We start from the raw sequence: 18231 nt of genomic DNA, 5'->3' as shown, positions 1-18231 counted from the left end.
CAGAATAAGTGGTCCTTCAAACTGGAATACTCACACTGGTTTCTGTGGGGCCTTCTATCTTTTTATACCGGTTGCCAAACACCTTCAGGTGCATTACCGCCACCTTCTGGACTGGAGTGTGGATCAGAACAGCTTTTACACCCATGCTCTCGTGAGAATATGGGTGTTGCTCTTTAAAACCCAAATATCGCACTATAAACTACATCACCTGTATTCCTTTGTGATATTTCTTTTACCCTTAATTGAAGTCTATTTTTCTAAAATTCAGAAATTGAGTGAGTTCAGTGTGCACATCTGATCATCAAGCCTACCATTTCTTCCCCCAGAAGCCAAAAAAAGTGCAAACAATAAAGTCTTAACAAATTCTGGTTAGAGAGAAACAAAGTATTTTGGTTTATTGAACAGTGGAGATGAATCCACCAGATCCTGGCCAGCATATTTTCATTAATAGATGTGTCAGTGATGACAACTAGTTTGTTTGCTGACTGCTAGTGTCATTGTTCAGGTGCTGGAGTAGGCAGATAGAACCACAATGCTAGTAATCTGGTTCTCATAGCCTCCATCGGTGGCACCGAGATCAGACATCATCCCAGTCATGGCTTTCCTTCTCAGTTTGTTTAAGGGAATCTTGGAAAAATGAGAAACAAGCAAAGATTAAAAACAGCATTTTTTTAAACTCATTGAGTCTGCATGTATAGAATTACTAGTTAACTTTGACTTTTTAAAAATATAATAAATGGTTGTCTAATAAATGGTTTTAATAAGCTTTTAAATCTCTGGAAGTTAAACTGCTGCTATCATCTTCGTTGTACATCCAAATGCATCCTCAATAATCGAGGCAAGGAAAACCCAGAAAGGACATTCTGGGATCATCAGGTCATCGCTTTTTTTTAAATTTTTTTTTTTTATTAATTTTAATTTTGCAAACTCCAGATGAACAGAATCAGCTTTCAAGGGCATCTTTGTTGTCAGTTCAACATCATTTGACTGCCATGTCTCGGTCAGACATCTTTTCTTTGTTTGACATTTTTCCCTCTCTGTAGTTGGTTTGCATCTTTTCAGTCCTTAATTTCTGAGACTTTAGCAGTTTCTTTAACACAGCCCCCCTCTGGCATTTTGTAATCTGTTCATTCGGGTCTTAAAGTCTATATTCTGCCACACTAGTGTTTTGGCCATTTCTGCTGGCTGACTTACATTGTGAGTCTGTTCAGAGTGAGACTTATTATTAGGTCTTTAGTTTCCTTCAGTTATTCTTATACTTGCTATTGAGGCCAGAGCTCAGGTATCTATTCCAGCTTTCAACTGTTGAATGCGGTAAGTAACAAATTACAAAGCCCACCCTATATTTCCTTACAGATTTTCCTTTATGTTGGTATTATATTGGACGGCTTACAGAGTGGTTCAGACTTTAACCAGATGTGCTACAAATTCTGGGTAAACACAAAGGTAACTGCTGATGTCCTTTGCCAATACATTTCATTGGCATATTTTATACAGTTAGGTCCATAAATATTTGTACAGAGAACTTTTTTTTTTCTAATTTTGGATCTGCACACTACTATAATGAATTTTAAATTGAAATGCGGTTGAAGTGCAGACTTTCAGCTTTAATTCAGTGAGTTACATAAAGATTGCATGTACGTAATCCCTTAATTTCAGAGTGCAAAAGTATTTGGACAAATGGAATAACTGAAAATAAAATATTCATATCTAATACTTGGTTGAAAACCCTTTGTTGCCAATGAAAGCCTGAAGTCTTGAACTGATGGGCATCACCAGATGCTGGGTTTCCTCCTTTTTAATGCTCTGCCAGACCTTTACTGCAGCAGCTTTCAGTTTCCGTTTGTGGGCCTGTCTCAGGTTTTCAACAAATGAAATTCATGCTCAATTGGCCATTCAAGAATACGCCACTTATTTGCTTTAATAAACTCCTGGATTGCTTTGGTGTTGGCCAGAGGGGCCGATGGCGCGATATGGCAGCCTCGCTTCTGTCAGTCTGCCCCAGGGCAGCTGTGGCTACAACTGTAGCTTACCTCCACCAGTGTATGAATGTGAGAGTGAATGAATAGTGGTATTGTAAAGCGCTTTGGGTGCCTAGAAAAGCGCTATATAAATCCAATCCATTATTATTATTATTATTATTTGGCTGCATGTTTTGGGCCATTATCCATCTGTATAATGAAACACCACCCAATCGATTTGACTACATTTAGCTGGATATGAGCTGACAGCATGTCTATGAACACCTCAGAATTCACTGGGCTGCTTTTGTCCTGTGTCACATCACCAATGAACGCTAGTATCCCAGTGCCACTGGCACCCATGCACGACCAAGCAATGACACTGCCTGTGCCATGTTTTACAGGTGATGTGGTATACCATCATTCTGGTAGAATCTGTCCAAAGAATCCAAATCTTTTTGCATTGCTGAGTTCACTAGTACTTTCCTTCTTTCTCAGGATGTACCAAATTGTACATTTAGCCACTCCTAATATTGTAGCAATTTCTATGATTTTTTTTTTTTTGTTTCCGTTTTCACAGCTTCACCTGCACAGAAAATGTCTTTTACCGCATGGTTCACAGCAAAATCTTCCAAATGCAAGCGCCACATCTCAAATCAACTCTAGGCCTACTATCTTCTTAATCAATAATGGGATAATGAAGGAATTGTCCACACCTGCTCAGGAAATAGCCTTTAAGTCAATTGTCCAATTACTTTTGGTCCCTTTAAAAAAATAAATAGCGTAGCACATGTTAAAGAACTAAAACTTCTAAATCCTTCATCCAATTTGAATGTGGATACCCTCAAATGAAAGCTGAGAGTCTACACATTATGTCCATGTCAACAATATGAATATGTTTTAGTAAACAGGCAAAACCTGTGTCAGTGTCTAAATATATATACATACGGCCCTAACTGTATATATAAATCATATGTACATATAAAATGATTAAAAATGCAAAATGGTTGTCACAAGGAAACTCACTTTTGCCACTTGGAGGGAAAACAAAAGTCCTATATTAGGCTGGGGTGCTCTTTTTAGCTAATGGATCTTTACAACTCACTTGGTTTTGGGTAAGACTTGAATTCAGAGGCATGGCTACTTTGACAGGCAGCTTGGCTGACAACTTTTTGATGGACAATCCCAGACATTTTGTTGGATCACTTTCTCCACATTAGCACCAAACAGCGCCTCGGTGCACCTTGCTAAGATTCCACATGCGATCACTTCTGGTTCCAACAAAAATATGGTGGCCACACTAACTTTAAAGCTTCAAAATGTGGAGACCACAAATGAAATTTATGTGCAGTGAGCAGAGTTGAGAATATACCACAGCTGTAGAGACGTCGAACCCTTTCAATGTCAGTCTTTGTCAGTTTATCTCTCTGTCCCATTTCCTTCACATCTTTCTTTGGGAAGATGGTGGGCAGGCCGGTCGCTGAAAAAAAATCCCTGACACAAGAGTAATCACCTTGAAGTACCACATAACCTTTACAGAGAAACGGTTTGTTATGCATTTGTCATTTTGGGTACTGTACCTTCCATAGTGCATGATGGAGGTAGCGTCATATGGAAGAGAAAAGGTCTCGCCATCTTGCATTCTGAAGTTTTTCTCCATCCCTGAAAGACATGTGATACTTTCCCTGAGTGTAAACAATCAATAACCCCCAAAAAGTTTTGGTAAATGCACAATGTGCAGTAAACTGTGGTGAAGCTCATCTTCCAAGATGAGAGCTGTGTTTGCCTCACACATGTAAACAGGTTCATTTTTTTATGTCAAATAAAGGGAAAGCTGGAGTTTGAAAAACACATACATACAAAACACTTTTTCTTATTGTACAAGTTCCAAGCATTATGACCATTTAGCTACCATAGCGTTTAAACAGTACAGATAATATTTGAGGAGAACCCTTACCTGGCATAATGTTGCTGTGAATAACGGTGATGTGCTGTTCACGGTCCATCCTTGTGTGTTCATGGTGGAAACCCAGAGCATGAAGAATCTCATGTGCAATGTTACCTACCATGCACTGGGGCCCAACAAAAACAGGCTGCTCGCCACCCTTTAAGCCCACAAATGACGCACAGCTAGAACAAAACTGCAGGTTAGTGTCCTGTTTTTTTTTTTTTTTTTTCTTTTAAATGAGACATCCATCTTTAAACATTAATATCTGAAAAATAAAAAGCAGTTGTTGCTGTACTTAATCTTGCCAGCAGTGAGGAGAGTCTTTTTCTTTTTAAACCAGCGTTATGTGCCTTGGTCAGGGTGCTTAAACTCACTTTCAACTGATCCATTTCCATCCTCACAGTCATGAGCTCTGAGGCATGACTGAAGTACCAAATTCACCATTTTTTCTTTTGTAGACTGACATTGCTGAGTGATTCTCTGTTACGTGATAGCAGTTACTAGATTTAGTGAAGCCTGATATAGGTTCTGAGTATGCTGACCTGCAGTACAGGCCAGAGGTTTCTGCAGCCAGGATGTCATATTGTCATGTTAAGATACAGAAACTGAATATTTCAGAAACCCAATATTTCAGAAACCCAATCAGAACACTAAGTGCTGCAGAAAACTTGGGGTGTTCAGCATACAATCTGAGCTCCAACTGCAGTTCAAACAGAGTTTAGACTGAGCTTCAGAAAACTACATACCCTGTACTGGTTTTGAAGAGCAGGTAGTTTTGCTCGATGGTTCGCTTGTGGAAGGATACACAGGTGTGTTTGGACACCATCTCCATAGCAGAGAGAATATCATCTGTGCGACTAGCTGAAAAACAAAGTGGCAGTAAGACAGACTTCTCAAAGATCCAATGAAATGCACATACTGTGCTTACCTAAATCTGGGCTAATGATATAGGGTATCTCCAGAGTTGGCCAGCTACTGCTCACTGCATTCCTGTCATTCTGCAGAAGAAATGAAATACTTAGAGTGTTCACCGACTGCCTAGTCCACATCACATCTTTGCTCAGTGTTATGAAGCTTAAATGACCTCAATGAACTTTTTCCTACGATTTTCTGGTCTTAACTGCCATGTTCATGCCCTTCTGAATTTGTTTTGTAAATTATGGTTCACATTAGACTCAAAGGAGGCAAGGCCCCACCTTGTTGTTAGTTTCTGTCATTCTGATCATGTTTGGATTCAGAACACTAGAATTATGGTGGCAAAAATGCTCAGCTGGAAGTTTACCACAGGTCCCACTAACATGGCTGTGGTTATGTCCATAATTTACAAAGAGTACGATTCTTGCAAACTTTTTTCCTAAACTCAATGTGCAGACATTTCAAACCAAATTTTGTGTAGAAGTCTGTCTGTGGATCTGTTGCCTCAGTTTTGGCATGTGTTCTCAGGTAACTCACCAACAGCACCATGTCTCCTTCTGCCAAAGCATAGTTTTTGTCCATCAGCTCTAACAGAACGACAAGAGGAGATCAGCATGAAGCTACAAAGTGCTACTACAAAGTTGTATTGTTCAATCACATTCACTTATTTTCTACCATTAGTTCATGTGATAACTTTAAGGTTTCCAGTGCTTGTTTTGAAAAGGTTTGACTATTAACTACAAATGATATCCTAAAAACTTCATAAATAACGGCTGATAAAACATTTATCAGCCACACCCTTGAGGTGCTTCCTAGTTAGCCAAAATGATCTGATCCATTAATAATCAAACTCCATCTAGAAGAATTAACTCAGCCCATATGACTAACTAACACTGAATAAACCTAGGTAGCTTGTGGCTCCTGGTTGCGCACAACTGACTGTGCGCAGTGAGGTACAGCATCATGTATGAAGAAAAAATATGACCAAAACACTGTTAGGGCTCACCTTCTAAAGTTTCTGGGTTTTCCTCCATGTAATGCACCGCCTTGATTAGCCAGTCATCTTTAAGAGCTGTAAAAACACATTTACACAGCATAACGCTCAAGAGTGTTCTGATATTTAAAATACCAGGACACTCATCCCTCCAGGCTTAAACGTGAACACATTATACCTCGTTTGGCTTCTTGTAGAGGACTGCAGTACACTGAAACACAACAGGAGAGAAAAACACCCGCTTGCTTATTTAAAGAGGAAAAATGTAATTTAAAAAAATAATCATGTTAGATGCTGACTTTTTACCGTCTTTCAGATATTCTGCACACACAAGAGCAACACAGAGTATTTGCAGCATGTTGTTTAAGGTCAGGACACAAGTGAGGCTTCCAGCTCCTCATCCTCATTAATTGCACTAAATAAAATCAGCTGTGAGCTGATGCTGCTTCCTCCTTCAGTCCTGTGAGGCTCATAGGAGGAGGTTTCACAGTTTTAATAAGGCAATACATAAATACATTTTAATATGCTAGTTTATGGTGTAGGGTTTCACACATCTATTCAAATTTTTCTGTTGTTTTTTTTTTTAAGATATCACCAAATCACAACAACAGTTACCTCAGAGTGTTTTATAGTGAAGGTAAAGGCCCTATAATAATACAGAGAAAACAGAGGAAACCACAACAGTCAGACGGCCCCCTTTTTCCTAATTTATTAATATTTATACTATATTAATATTTTATTATCAGCAGTGGAGAAAGTATAACTTTCCAAATTACACAATACACACACACACACACACACACACACACACACACACACACATTTATATATATTTAGTTTTTTTAATGTATTTTTTATTTTTTAATTTCTTTATTTTTTATTATTGCGCTCATATGCAGTAATGACTCCACACCAAAGGGTGGCAGACCTGCGCCATACACATGCACACAAATCACCATTAAGAAAAAGAAAGTATTTCCGGTTTAAAAACCAAACACGGGCTGAAGACGTGGGGAGGTAACGCTATTTAGCCGAAGTTTCTTGACATTTGTAAAGACACTTTTATCAAAATGTCGAGCAGACAGGGGGTTTGGTACGTGCTCAGTGGTCGTTGACGATAGAAGAGAATAGGCTGCGGTAGTGATGCATGTTAATGTGTTAATGAGCATGTGGTTCAGCTCTACATGCGCTGGTTTGAAGCTTTGACTGATTTGGAAATGCTACACGTTCACTGCTGCGTTTAAACAACGATGAGCGGTGGAGGGGACATTAGAAACTACGCATCCTCCTTCGAAAACTTTGTACCTTGGACTGATTTGTTTTTGGACTGGCACTTTGTATTGTAAGGTTAAGCCCCAACAGCAATACGGAGAAACCCCAAACATCAGATGGCCCCTATGAGGGGAGGAAGACAGGAAGCAGACATGCAGTGGAAGAGAGCAAGAGATGAATAATAATTCATAATTAAATGCAGAGAGGTGTATTAATGTATGGTTAGTGACGATGCAACCAGTGCATCATGGGAATTCTGGTAAGATACCATATTTCTAATATGTTTATGGCTGAGTACAAAAGTCTTAATTTTCTCTGAAGTGAGGTGACTGATTGGAATCTTTGCTGCTGTTGCATTCATTATGAGGAGACTTGGAATGTTCAGTGTTTCCTCCCTGCTTCATGGTGCTGGGAGAGATCTTCAGTTGCTAGAACTCACAGACTTTAAAATCATACCTCCAACACTGTGATGTTAAAATGTCTGTCATCTCACGTCACGTCACAAAACTGTCTGAAATCTAACAGGACAACACATTTAACACTAGAGCCAGGAGGGATCATTTTAACTCCTACCTGCAATAACAGCAGTAATGATGAAGTTGTTCATTTTCATCTAATTTCTGTTCCAATTTTAAGTGGGATTTGACAATATCAGTATTTAAGATTACTTTATAAGGTTATTATGATCATTTTACAACAGCCTTCATGTCAAAAGGTGTCCAAATAACAAGGGCTACGTAACCAGGTTTACTAGTGGGGCAGCCTATTACTAGTTTAGCATGAATTTCTACGGGGTCAAAATGAGGTAGGGGTGACGCCTACTGTTGCTTTAGAAGTCATGGCTGCTATAATTGCAGCTGACCAATAGATGTTACTGGTAGGATCCATCTTTGAGGGTTTTAAGCTTCAAATCATTTTTCAGTACAACCAGGAAGTAACCTCAAAAGCTTACCAAGGCTTTATTCACCCATCTATATCTGAATGCTTTTATGAAGACGTTTGGAAATATTCCTGTTGATGAAGTGTATGTCACCACGTTTCCTTTGAAATCCTTCTTCTTGTGCTTCAGTGTTTTGTTTGCAGTCATGACGAGGTGGGCGAGAGCTAACAACGTCCACAAACACAAACCAGCGGAGGCCACCCCCTGGAGTCAGCTGAGAACAAGACGACCACCAGGAGCCGGAGGAGGCGACGGTGGCAGCAGCAGCACTGCTGGCGTTAAAGGAGTAGCTGAGAGGAATCCTCTGAGAAAGACACAGCCCAGTGGGTCTGCTATAAAGAAACCCAACGGCAAGAAAAAGCAGTACGTCAGCGAGGATGTAAACGGCTTCCTGGAGTATCTCCAGCAAACGGGGCAGCACCTGGCTAAAAAAAGTCAGGAGGGAGAGCATGAGCTCAGAGAGGAGGTGCAAAATGCTCTAAAGAAGGACAAGAAGAGGGAGGACAGGAGGATAAAAAGACAGACCAATAAGAAGAACAAAATGGTGAGTTGTTGAAAGTCTGAAACATTTTCCCAACTAAGACTTTTGGAAACTCCCAACATGTTCACAGTAGTGAAGTAGTGGTAGTAATAGTAGTAGTTCACAGTTCATTGAATTAGAATACCTACATTTGGTCTGAAAAAATAAAGTAGACACAAAAAGTGAAGAAAATTGTGTTTGGTCCATTATTTCTTTGTTTCAACAATATGTAAATCTTATACAACTGGAAAGCTTGTATTTGTAAGGAAATTCCATTTGTGGTTTGAGCTGTAATCGTCTTACATCAGTTTAATGTTGGTAGAGATCCCACATAGTGCTCTCAGTACTCTTGCTGATAGATGGAAAAAAACCCAAGTTTTATCAGTTTATACATGTAATGTAAACGGAATTGGTCCTAGTAGGGAAACCTGCGGAACTCCACAAGGTTAACTTGCATGAACAAATTGGAGTCTATTAGATATGATATAAACCACTGCAGCGCAGTACCTGTAATACCTACAGCATGTTCTAATACAATGTTATCATCATTTGTAACCTTCACTAAAGCCGTTTCTGTGCTGGGATGAGCTCTGAAACCTGACTGAAACTCTTCAAATAAGCCATTCCTCTGCAGGTGATCTGTTAGCTGTTTAACAACTGCTCTTTCAAGGATTTTTAAGATGACAGGAAGGTTGGAGATTGGCCTATAATTACCTCAGACAGCTGGGTCAAGAGATGGCTTTTTAAGCAGTGGTTTAACTACTGCTACCTTGAAAAACTACAGTACATAGATTAATAGAGATTGGTTCGTCATATTTAAGTTTGAACATTAATTAATGGTAGGACTTCTTTGAGCAGTTATGAACAGCACGCAAAGGTGATCCTACAAGTGTTCTATGGGTTTAAGGTGAGGACTGCAGGCAGGCCATTCTATCCACTCCTGAATTCTGGGGTTAGTCTCTGATAAACCACGCTGTTTGAAGGCAAACATGTTCATGTTGGAGGATGGAGTTCGGTCTTAGACTGTGGAAAGTTAGTTAGCTGGTGAGCTATAGTTCAATAAAGATAGGGCAGGAGTGTGAGATACTGCCACCCGTGGTCATTTGGGGAGCACTGCAGTTGTTGAAATCTGCCACCACAGCCGTGAACATCACACCTGTCAGGAGGCTTCATGGTGGCTACACCTGATCTGGAAGTGACACTTTGTTCTCATTTCTTTAGCCGTAGTTGTCCAGGCTTTCTGAAGCTCCTTCAAAGTTTCAGTTTGGACGTTGGCTGCTTTTTCACTCTGCTTTAGTGTAGTTCGTGTTCCTGGCATTTTGACAGGAATCTATTAAGCCACTTCACACTGACGAACCAGTGTTGTGCCTACATGTAACTTTAGGCACAGCTTTGTTACCAGCAGCTCATCACAAAAACACACCACACTGTTTCTTTAGTTGAATCTATGAAAAAATCCTAGGATAACTAAAATAAGATAAACAAAAACAGTAAATCTCTGTGATCAATTTGGGAAGCTGTGAGTTGACATATAAATATTGAGCTCACACACTTTTCAATGAAAGTGTTCAGTGCGCATCAAACTGGTATATTTTAAAACGTTTTTAGAAGTTGTGATGTTTTTTTAAATCTTCGTGAACTTATAGAAATTCTGTTGACCCCGATGTGATCTATGATGCTCCTCTGAATCCTCACTCACGTGTCTCTTCTCAGTTCTGTTTTAACTGCAGGAAGCCCGGTCACGGGTTGGCAGACTGTCCAGAGGCTGACAGAGATGAGGAGATGGGCCGAGGCATCTGCTTCCGCTGTGGCTCCACTGAACATGAAATCTACAAATGCAAAGCTAAAGTGGACCCTGCTCTGGGTGAGGAATAAACACAGAGACTAACACCTGAACAGCTGTATCAGATTTGCCTGTAACACTGCTGTAACCATGCTGCTTCTCTCAGGTGATTACCCATATGCAAAGTGCTTTATCTGTGGTCAGACTGGACATCTGTCACGATCCTGCCCTGATAATCCCAAAGGACTTTACGCTCAAGGTAAAAAGACAGATATTCATACATCATGTCCTCGATAAGTAATTTCACACTCGCATGAGAGAGGATAGCTGGTTCCACGTTGGCAGTTTACTCAGTCTTTAAGCTACAATGGCAGGAGGTCTTCATCTAACCTTTTAGCTCTCTGAGGTAGTTTTAATCAGAAAGGAGAACATTAGCATTCAAGTGTTTGTGTTTTAAAGCGCCTTGAGGCAACTGTTACTGTGATTTGGTCCTATATAAATAAAATTGACCCAGCATGTTTTTATGCATCCGGTTCCTAAATCTGTAAAGCAGACCTATTGTGCTCATTTCTAGTTTTATATTTGTATTTTTGGAAGCTAGCTTTGCACCATTGAATGTTTAAAATAACCCTTTACGATGACAGAACTGCATCTGCATCTTGTGTTTTGCAGGAGGTTGCTGTCATATTTGTGGCTCAGTGGAACATTTTCAGAAGGACTGTCCAGAGCACCAGACTCCAAGTGAGTACCTTTGGAATTAAACGTTTGCTTTTGGGATTTCAGTGCACCTGAAAAATGATCCATTTTAGATTAGTTTGCAAAATCACTCAGAAGTCTGATATTAATTAGAGAACATCTTTGGCTTAGGAAGCTGAAAATGTAAAGGTCTGTAGGTCTATAACAAATGTGTTTCTAGCCTGTGGTGTGGTGGGTAGCTAGAAATAATGGGAAAGGATTTGGGCGGGGCATGGCTGATGTTTCTTATTCTTTCCCTCTTCATATGCTTCCAGATAATCATGTGACAGTGGGCTGGTTGTCCAACAACATGAGTGCAGACCATGAGGAAGTGCACATTCCAGTAAAGAAAGCCAAACCCAAGCAGCCTAAAGTGGTGAAGTTCTAATCACAGAACTGAGCAGTGCTAATGTGTGTCCCTCGTTGTACTTCTCTGACCCACCTCAGCTTCTGGACTTCATAAATGGACAGGTTACCCACTAACAGGGAATGAAGTCTTGTATACCACTGTATATGAATGAGATCTTTTTAATAAAAAGTTTTCCACAGCTACTTTTGATATGCTATAGTTAAGAATTCTTGTTGCAGGAAGTAGTCATAAGTGGACACAGACTAAGGCCCCTGCAATTTCCCTCAGCATATGGATTGCCCGCTCAAACAGTGGATTGTAAATTAAACAATCAGGATGTGATTGAAGGGAATTTTTATTTCACCAAGAATTTTACAGTCATCCACTGGGTTGTCTCCAGTTGTCCAATTACTTTTGAGCCTCTGAAAATCACAGGGTGTATAAAAATGGCCTAAATGGCTTGTGCAATACCTTTGTTATTAAAGCTGTCATTAAATAAAAAGTCTTTGTACAGCGGCTGTTACTTAAGGACTGTATGTGTGGATGTGGACTCCACTTGCTGCATAATCAGCACATGTGTGGTTGTGATGCTTTGTGGAGCTGCAATGTGGAAGCACGGCCACTCAGAGGCAGTACTAAGTCTTTCTAAGCTTCTGTTATGGACCAGTTAAGCTTTGGCCTGCAAAATGTAGAGAACTTATAGTCAGTAGGCTGCAGGCCTTCCTCTAAAAAATTGTGTCTTTGATTCTCACAGCGCTGAAAGTCCTGTTTTTGTTTTGCATAAAAATCTGGTACAGTGTCAACAACCAACATCTTTTTCTCTTTAAGGGGTGTTTTAAAGCTGCAAGGAAAATTTCCTTCTCATAGGCATAAGGGAATAATGTGATAATATTGCAGTGTGTTTTCAGTTTTCACAGCTCACCAGGGGGGCTTATATGACTGATCAATAAGAATGTCAGCAGTCCGACTTGATAATAAACTGAACCTCAAACATTATACACTGGCAGCTACAGAGAGGAGGCTCACAGGAAGCTTGAGGAATAACAGATCATTTTTTTGGACTTTACTCAAATGTTCACTCCAGACTTTTTCTTTCAAGATGAAGATAAATCTTTGTTTTCAGTGCAACAGCAAGGGCCTGTGTTGCACTGAAAACCTCCCCTGAGAGCACGAAGAAAAGAAATTACATCATTGATGATGCAAAAGGTTTCTTGGAAATCCAGTGCAGTCCTCGGCAGACAAAACTGCTTTAGTTGATGAGAAAAATAGTGGCTATCAATGCTGACCTGATGTAGTGCTGGCCTAGAAAGATCTTTCTTCTTGAGTTTATTTATATTAAAAAGAAAACGCTTTACATATCAGAACATAATAATCATCTACTCAACAATGAATTACAGTACTCCAGCCTAGAAGTAATAAATACATAAACTAGTTTTTCAACATCGGGATGTTTCTAATTTTAGAGATATTGTGCAAATGGAACAAAGCACTCCTACATATCTGTTTAATATGTGCATTGAAGGATATATCCTGGTCAAATACAAGCCCAAGAAAAACATCAGCAATCTAATTACTCTGGAAAGAGTTACAAAGCTCTATCCGAACAATCTAAAGTCCATCATTGTAGCCCAAGAAAAATTCTTCACGAGTGGAAAACAATTAAGACCCAAAGGTCTGACTGTGCAATGTTCAGAGAAACTGCAACAACCCTTCTTGATCTTGGACTCATTACACTACAACTTGCAAAGGTTTGTGCGATTATGACTTCTAAAAGCAACATGTCAGCACAGAATCAGAATACTTTATTAATCCCTAAGGAAATTATGTAAAAGCACAGTGTAGCTTTGCAGAGCTGCATCTAAACAAAACATTAAAAACTTCTGGAACAATAAAACCAAAGAGATGTTTGTCCATAGTAACAGCAGCACGTTTGGAGTAATGGCACAAACACCTCAGACCAGCTGTGAACACAGTGGTGGAGGATGATTTGGGCACCTTGCAGTCACTGAGCGGAGCATGAACCAAAGTTTTCTAGAGTCAAATGTGAGGCCATCTGTATGAAACTGGGTCATCTACAGGGCAGTAAATGCAAGCACAGCAGCAAATCTACAAAAGAATAACTGAAAAAAGAAAGAATCAGTGCTGCAGTGGTCCAGTCAAAGTCCAGACCTCAAACACGCCCGTACGCCTGAAAGGCTGTGATGGGACCTTCATTGAGCTGTGTATGAACAAATGCCCACAAACCTCAATGAAAAGAAGCAACACACTTACATTAAGTAGTGGAGCACAATGATGACATTGACTCGTCCCCATGCAGTTCAGTTCAATATTATTTAAATAGTGACAACAGTTGCCTCAAGTCGTTTTATGTTGTAAAGTAAAAACCCTACAGTAATACACTAATGCACGGTTGAATTGTGGCTCGTGTCTAAGATAATGCAACCACAGTCTTACGTTCATATGCATTAGTCAGTTGTAACTAATCACAATTGTATGTTAAACTGATTTCATGAATTAGATCATAAAGTCCTCTGTTTCTCCATCTTCATCAGCCACATCTCTGCTTTACCTGGATGTGTTGTGTTCCTCTTCTTTCTCTGCCATTTCTCTCACCTATTCACAGCTATGGTTTTGGTTAAACCTGGATCATGCAGTCTGAGTTGGTCTCTCTCTGTGACAATAATGGACTTTAATGCCTCTGTGGAACAGATTTGGCTGGTACTGCACATGTTGTTTATGTTAGGGTTAGGTTAACATCTTGGCTTCACTTCCAAAAGAGTTAATCAAAGAAAAGTCTTACACAGGAAATTATGACAAATGTATATTTGTTTTATATGCTTGCATGTTAATGATAGTATATTTTTCACACAGTTGCTCATAGGAAGGATAGTTTCTGGAAATTGTGACACAGTAAGTCATAGCAGAGTGAGTGGGGGAGAGTGGCTACCCTCATAAGACCCCCCCCCCCCCTCCCCCAAACACACACACACAGTCTGCACACAGCTGGATTCTTTCTCATGGAGGCAAAGTGAAACTGCAGCCAGACAGCTCCTGCACTGTGCCAGCTCGCAGCCCACAGTGGAGGATTACACAACTTACCAAAAAGTTTTCATCCACAGGAGAGTGTGCCTTATAACAAAAGCACAGAGGCTTCATTCTCTTATGTCTCCTGGTTCCAATTTCAGAGAAACTGAAAGGGGCCTTTCCTCCAAGTATTGTTTTTATGATTTTGAATTGCCCAACATCTTGCCTCAGTCCTGTTCTCCTCTGAGCATGCATACATACGTAAATCTTCAGAACCTCAAGGTCATATCCCTAACTACCATAATGATGGCACCATTAAAAGTAATCATACACTACTCTTTTCGATATATTAGCAACATGGCTCAAGCATCGATGGTACAAACAGCTATCAGATGCTAATGGCTTTTTGTACATTTTTTTTGTAGTTGTTTTGTGTTTCTTTGCTGTAGTGCTGTGATATTTTGCACTCTGTACTTTTTATGCATTTCTTTGCTGTTGTATTCTTCCTCCTTTGAGTTTCTTTTTATCTATCTTCGTGTCTTATTTTATTTTTTCTGCCTCTTTTGTGTCTTTTTGGAGTCTTTCTGTCTGCTAATAATTGCGTGACTTTTTGATTTTGTGTCTCTTTGTAATCACTTTATATTTTTTTGTGCAGATTGAAGCCAGTGGTCCTTTTTGTCTTTCATTTTAAAGTTAATGCTAACCACTAACACTAACCGTGTTAGTGCAATTCTATGGATAAATGCACGTGAAATTTGTGCTGAATTTATAAGATGGTAAAAAAAAAACATGGGCTAGTAATTATATAGCACTATTCTACTCTGAGTACTCAAAGCCTCATTCACCCAATGACTCACACATTCATACAATAACTTTTTTTCTATACCTTGTCTGACATTCTCACACATTTAGACTCTGATGAATACTTCAGGGACAACTCAGGGTTCAGTATCTTGCCAAAGGACACTTTGACTTGTGAGGAGGAGGCGAGCCACTCTACTCCCACTCTTCCTTAAAATTGAGCTTTAAAACATGTGTTTACTGTTATTAATTTAACCCAACCTATGATCTGTTTCTGACCCAAGTCATGTTCTCCTTCTGTCTGCTCCTTCTAGCATAGAATCTACCTCCATCTCCCCCTATTCCAGCATAATGGCCTCCTTCACTACATCCATGAATCTTTTCTGTTTCTTTGTCTTTTTATGTCTCTCTAACTTTGTCTCCAAACTGCTAAATTGAGGCAGGCAGCCAGTGGAGTGAAGCTAGAACAGGGGTTATATGCTCTCGTTGAAGAGTTCCTGTTAAAAGTCATGCAGTATTTTGTCTCCAGAGGGTTTTGGAGTAGTCACCCAATGTGTTTGTTCAATATTCAGCTCTGTAGCCAGGTGAATCCCCATTGTGTCTTGTAGAAGCTTCTTCACAAAATCCCTCCATTCCTTCAGGAATAGTGAATATTCTTATTCTTTAAAGATCTCCCTTCTTGGTCAAGTAGTTGGTTTTCCTGATATTTCATCATTTTTATCATCTTATACTGTTCCACATTTTGAACAAAATCTTCCATCTTTTCAGTTCGTATCTCAGCCTCAGCTATTTGTCTGACTGATGTTAGTGAATCCTGATTGAAAACCATTTAGCTGTTATTTTTAAAGTTTTGTATCGACTCCAGTTAAACTTCCAGTTTCATTTACATTCATTTTAGTTTAATTTTCATTTACATTTGCCATCTTGTGCCATCGGTTCTTAGTGGTGCTTTTTTTGTTTCTTCCCATTGTCACTCCTCTTATAAGTTCAAATATTAACCAAGAGTTTTGAGAACAGCGGTTTAACATGACAAGATATGTGGGATTGGTTACTTTATGCTTTTAATTAATAAAAACATATAACCTTATAATTAACATAATAATTAGTAGATGACCTGCTTAACCCCCTCACATACAGACATCCCAAGTCTTAAAGACAAACTGGAGGACTTCTAATTCTCTGATGTTTAACGGACACAATAAGCACAGTTTTCTTTATAGTTAAATAATTTCAAGCGAATTGAAATGTAGACCTTACCACAAAACAGGGATTTAAGTTTGGTAAGCAGTTATTTCAAGAATAATGGCTTTGAGAGGCTGTCCTTTCACTGATGTTCTTTCTACTATGTTAAAGCACATAGAAGTACACACAAAAGCCCACAACAGCTGTTTTTTTGTAGTGATTTACTAAAAGTGTGATCAGAAGTTCAGAGATGTATGTATGACAGATTTGATTTGGAGTAACCTGTACAGTTTCAGTTCTGATCTTGACGTTCATAACTACATGAATGGGACTGTGCTAAAAAAAAAAAAGACAACCATGGTTTCCAAACGGACAGGAAATGAGTGTATGCTAAATCCCTCCCAAAACACTGTCTAATTAAACTTTCATAGCTATAACAAGGTCAGACCCAAATGCTCTCGGTTTAGTATCAGCAAAAGGCTATCCATAAAGTTTTTCTTGCAGTTGGTAATTAAGTTCCTGTGGGACTAAAACTGTTCCAGTAGCAAACTACACAAGGTCAGACACAAATACATCTGAAGCAGTGTACAGTCCAGCCTGATCTCTTTTATTCTTTCAGCCTCAGTGGGATCCATTGTTTTCTTTGCTTTTTTTATTACTTGGCTGCATTTCCTACCCTGAGGTGGAGCCTACTAATGTAACGGGTTCACTGTAACAGTAATCCCTTCCTGTTTATCTATTTGCATTTCCCACAAACCCTTCACACTACACACCCAAAATCACTGGGTTAAAAATGTTCCCAGTTTGGTTCACTGTTTACACACTTTTCTGACAGGATCAGATATAATTTCCTCTGTAACCCACTGTTGAATTGTTGGATGTTGTGAGTAATATATCCCAGAAAGTTGATTCTGTTCATCTGGATGTTGTGTTTTTAGTGGGAGAAACATTTCGTCACTCATTCAAGTGACTTCTTGTGTCAGTGCGCCCCAGGGTGGCTGTGGTTACAATGTAGCTTGCCATCACCAGTGTGTGAATGTGTGTGTGAATGGGTGGATGACTGGATGTGTAAAGTGCTTTGGTGTCCTTAGGGACTAATAAAGCGCTATACAAATACAGGCCATTCTTCACTCTCAGTTGACAGCAGGTTTCCCCAACCTAAACAGTACACTTGCATAATGACCAAAACTAGCATTACTGGCTAACAATGGGTCATGAACTCAGTTTCATAAACAGTAATATGCAAATTGTAATGGCCAATGATCAAGGGCCATGAGTACCACTCACTGAGAGTTGGAGAATGGCTGCAGTCACAGCATTTTAAGATGGTGAAAGGTGTACCCTTACCTTTACCCTGAGATTTGATTTTCACTCAGGTGTCATACACATCCTTGAACCAATGTGCTGAATCAGTGGTGTTCCAGGATAGGATAACAGAGCCCTCTCTTCCATTTCCTCTATATACAAATTGGTCACAGTGGGGGAAATTGGGGAACCAATGGCACACCCATGTTTCTGCCTATAGTACTGGTCCTTGTGTGTGAAATATGTGGCATGAAGACACTGGATAAGCTGAAGGAGGTTCTCTGCTTAGGCTACTAGCCTCCATGAACCAGTTGCAGATAAGTGGAAGAAAATGTATGCATGACATAACTGTTTATATCAAATGTGCAGTATTTTTTGGTAATAGTTTAATGAAACAGCTAGATATTCTAACTTGAGGTCTATTATATAGCAAATGCAGAAAAAAATGTTTAAGAAAGTAAATAAGCAGGTGTTCTAAAGGATATGAATGTTTGCTTGCAGG

General features: G+C 39.5%; 2 protein-coding genes across 3 annotated transcripts; one reads left to right on the top strand and one right to left on the bottom strand.

The window, feature by feature from the left end:
* Window positions 1-577: 577 nt before the first annotated feature.
* LOC308392559 (hatching enzyme 1.2) lies at window positions 578-6777 on the bottom strand (the record flags this gene model as incomplete). The annotated part of the gene is made up of 11 exons (XM_080875634.1): window positions 578-627; window positions 3334-3455; window positions 3542-3623; window positions 3919-4091; window positions 4656-4770; window positions 4838-4907; window positions 5362-5411; window positions 5831-5896; window positions 5997-6029; window positions 6125-6139; window positions 6747-6777. The coding sequence occupies 11 exons, from the start codon at window positions 6775-6777 to the stop codon at window positions 578-580; spliced, it is 807 nt and encodes a 268-aa protein (XP_080731760.1).
* Window positions 6778-6793: 16 nt separating this feature from the next.
* On the top strand, window positions 6794-11919 carry zcchc9 (zinc finger, CCHC domain containing 9). 2 transcript variants are annotated; one of them, XM_080874934.1, is made up of 6 exons: window positions 6794-6835; window positions 8160-8574; window positions 10264-10414; window positions 10500-10592; window positions 11006-11074; window positions 11344-11919. In XM_080874934.1, exons 2-6 carry the CDS (start codon window positions 8176-8178, stop codon window positions 11454-11456), a joined length of 825 nt encoding a protein of 274 aa, XP_080731060.1. In that variant the 5' UTR covers window positions 6794-6835; window positions 8160-8175; the 3' UTR covers window positions 11457-11919. The 2 variants fall into 2 exon arrangements, with proteins under 2 accessions (XP_080731060.1, XP_080731059.1); XM_080874933.1 differs by lacking the exon at window positions 6794-6835 and adding an exon at window positions 6855-7349.
* The last annotated feature ends 6312 nt before the right edge of the window (window positions 11920-18231 follow it).

This window comes from Rhamphochromis sp. 'chilingali', assembly GCF_963969265.1.
Source record: "Rhamphochromis sp. 'chilingali' genome assembly, chromosome: 2".
In the NCBI taxonomy this organism is placed as follows: domain Eukaryota; kingdom Metazoa; phylum Chordata; class Actinopteri; order Cichliformes; family Cichlidae; genus Rhamphochromis; species Rhamphochromis sp. 'chilingali'.
The sequence above is the reverse complement of the archived record's forward strand: the minus strand, read 5'-3'. Positions and strand labels throughout refer to the sequence as shown.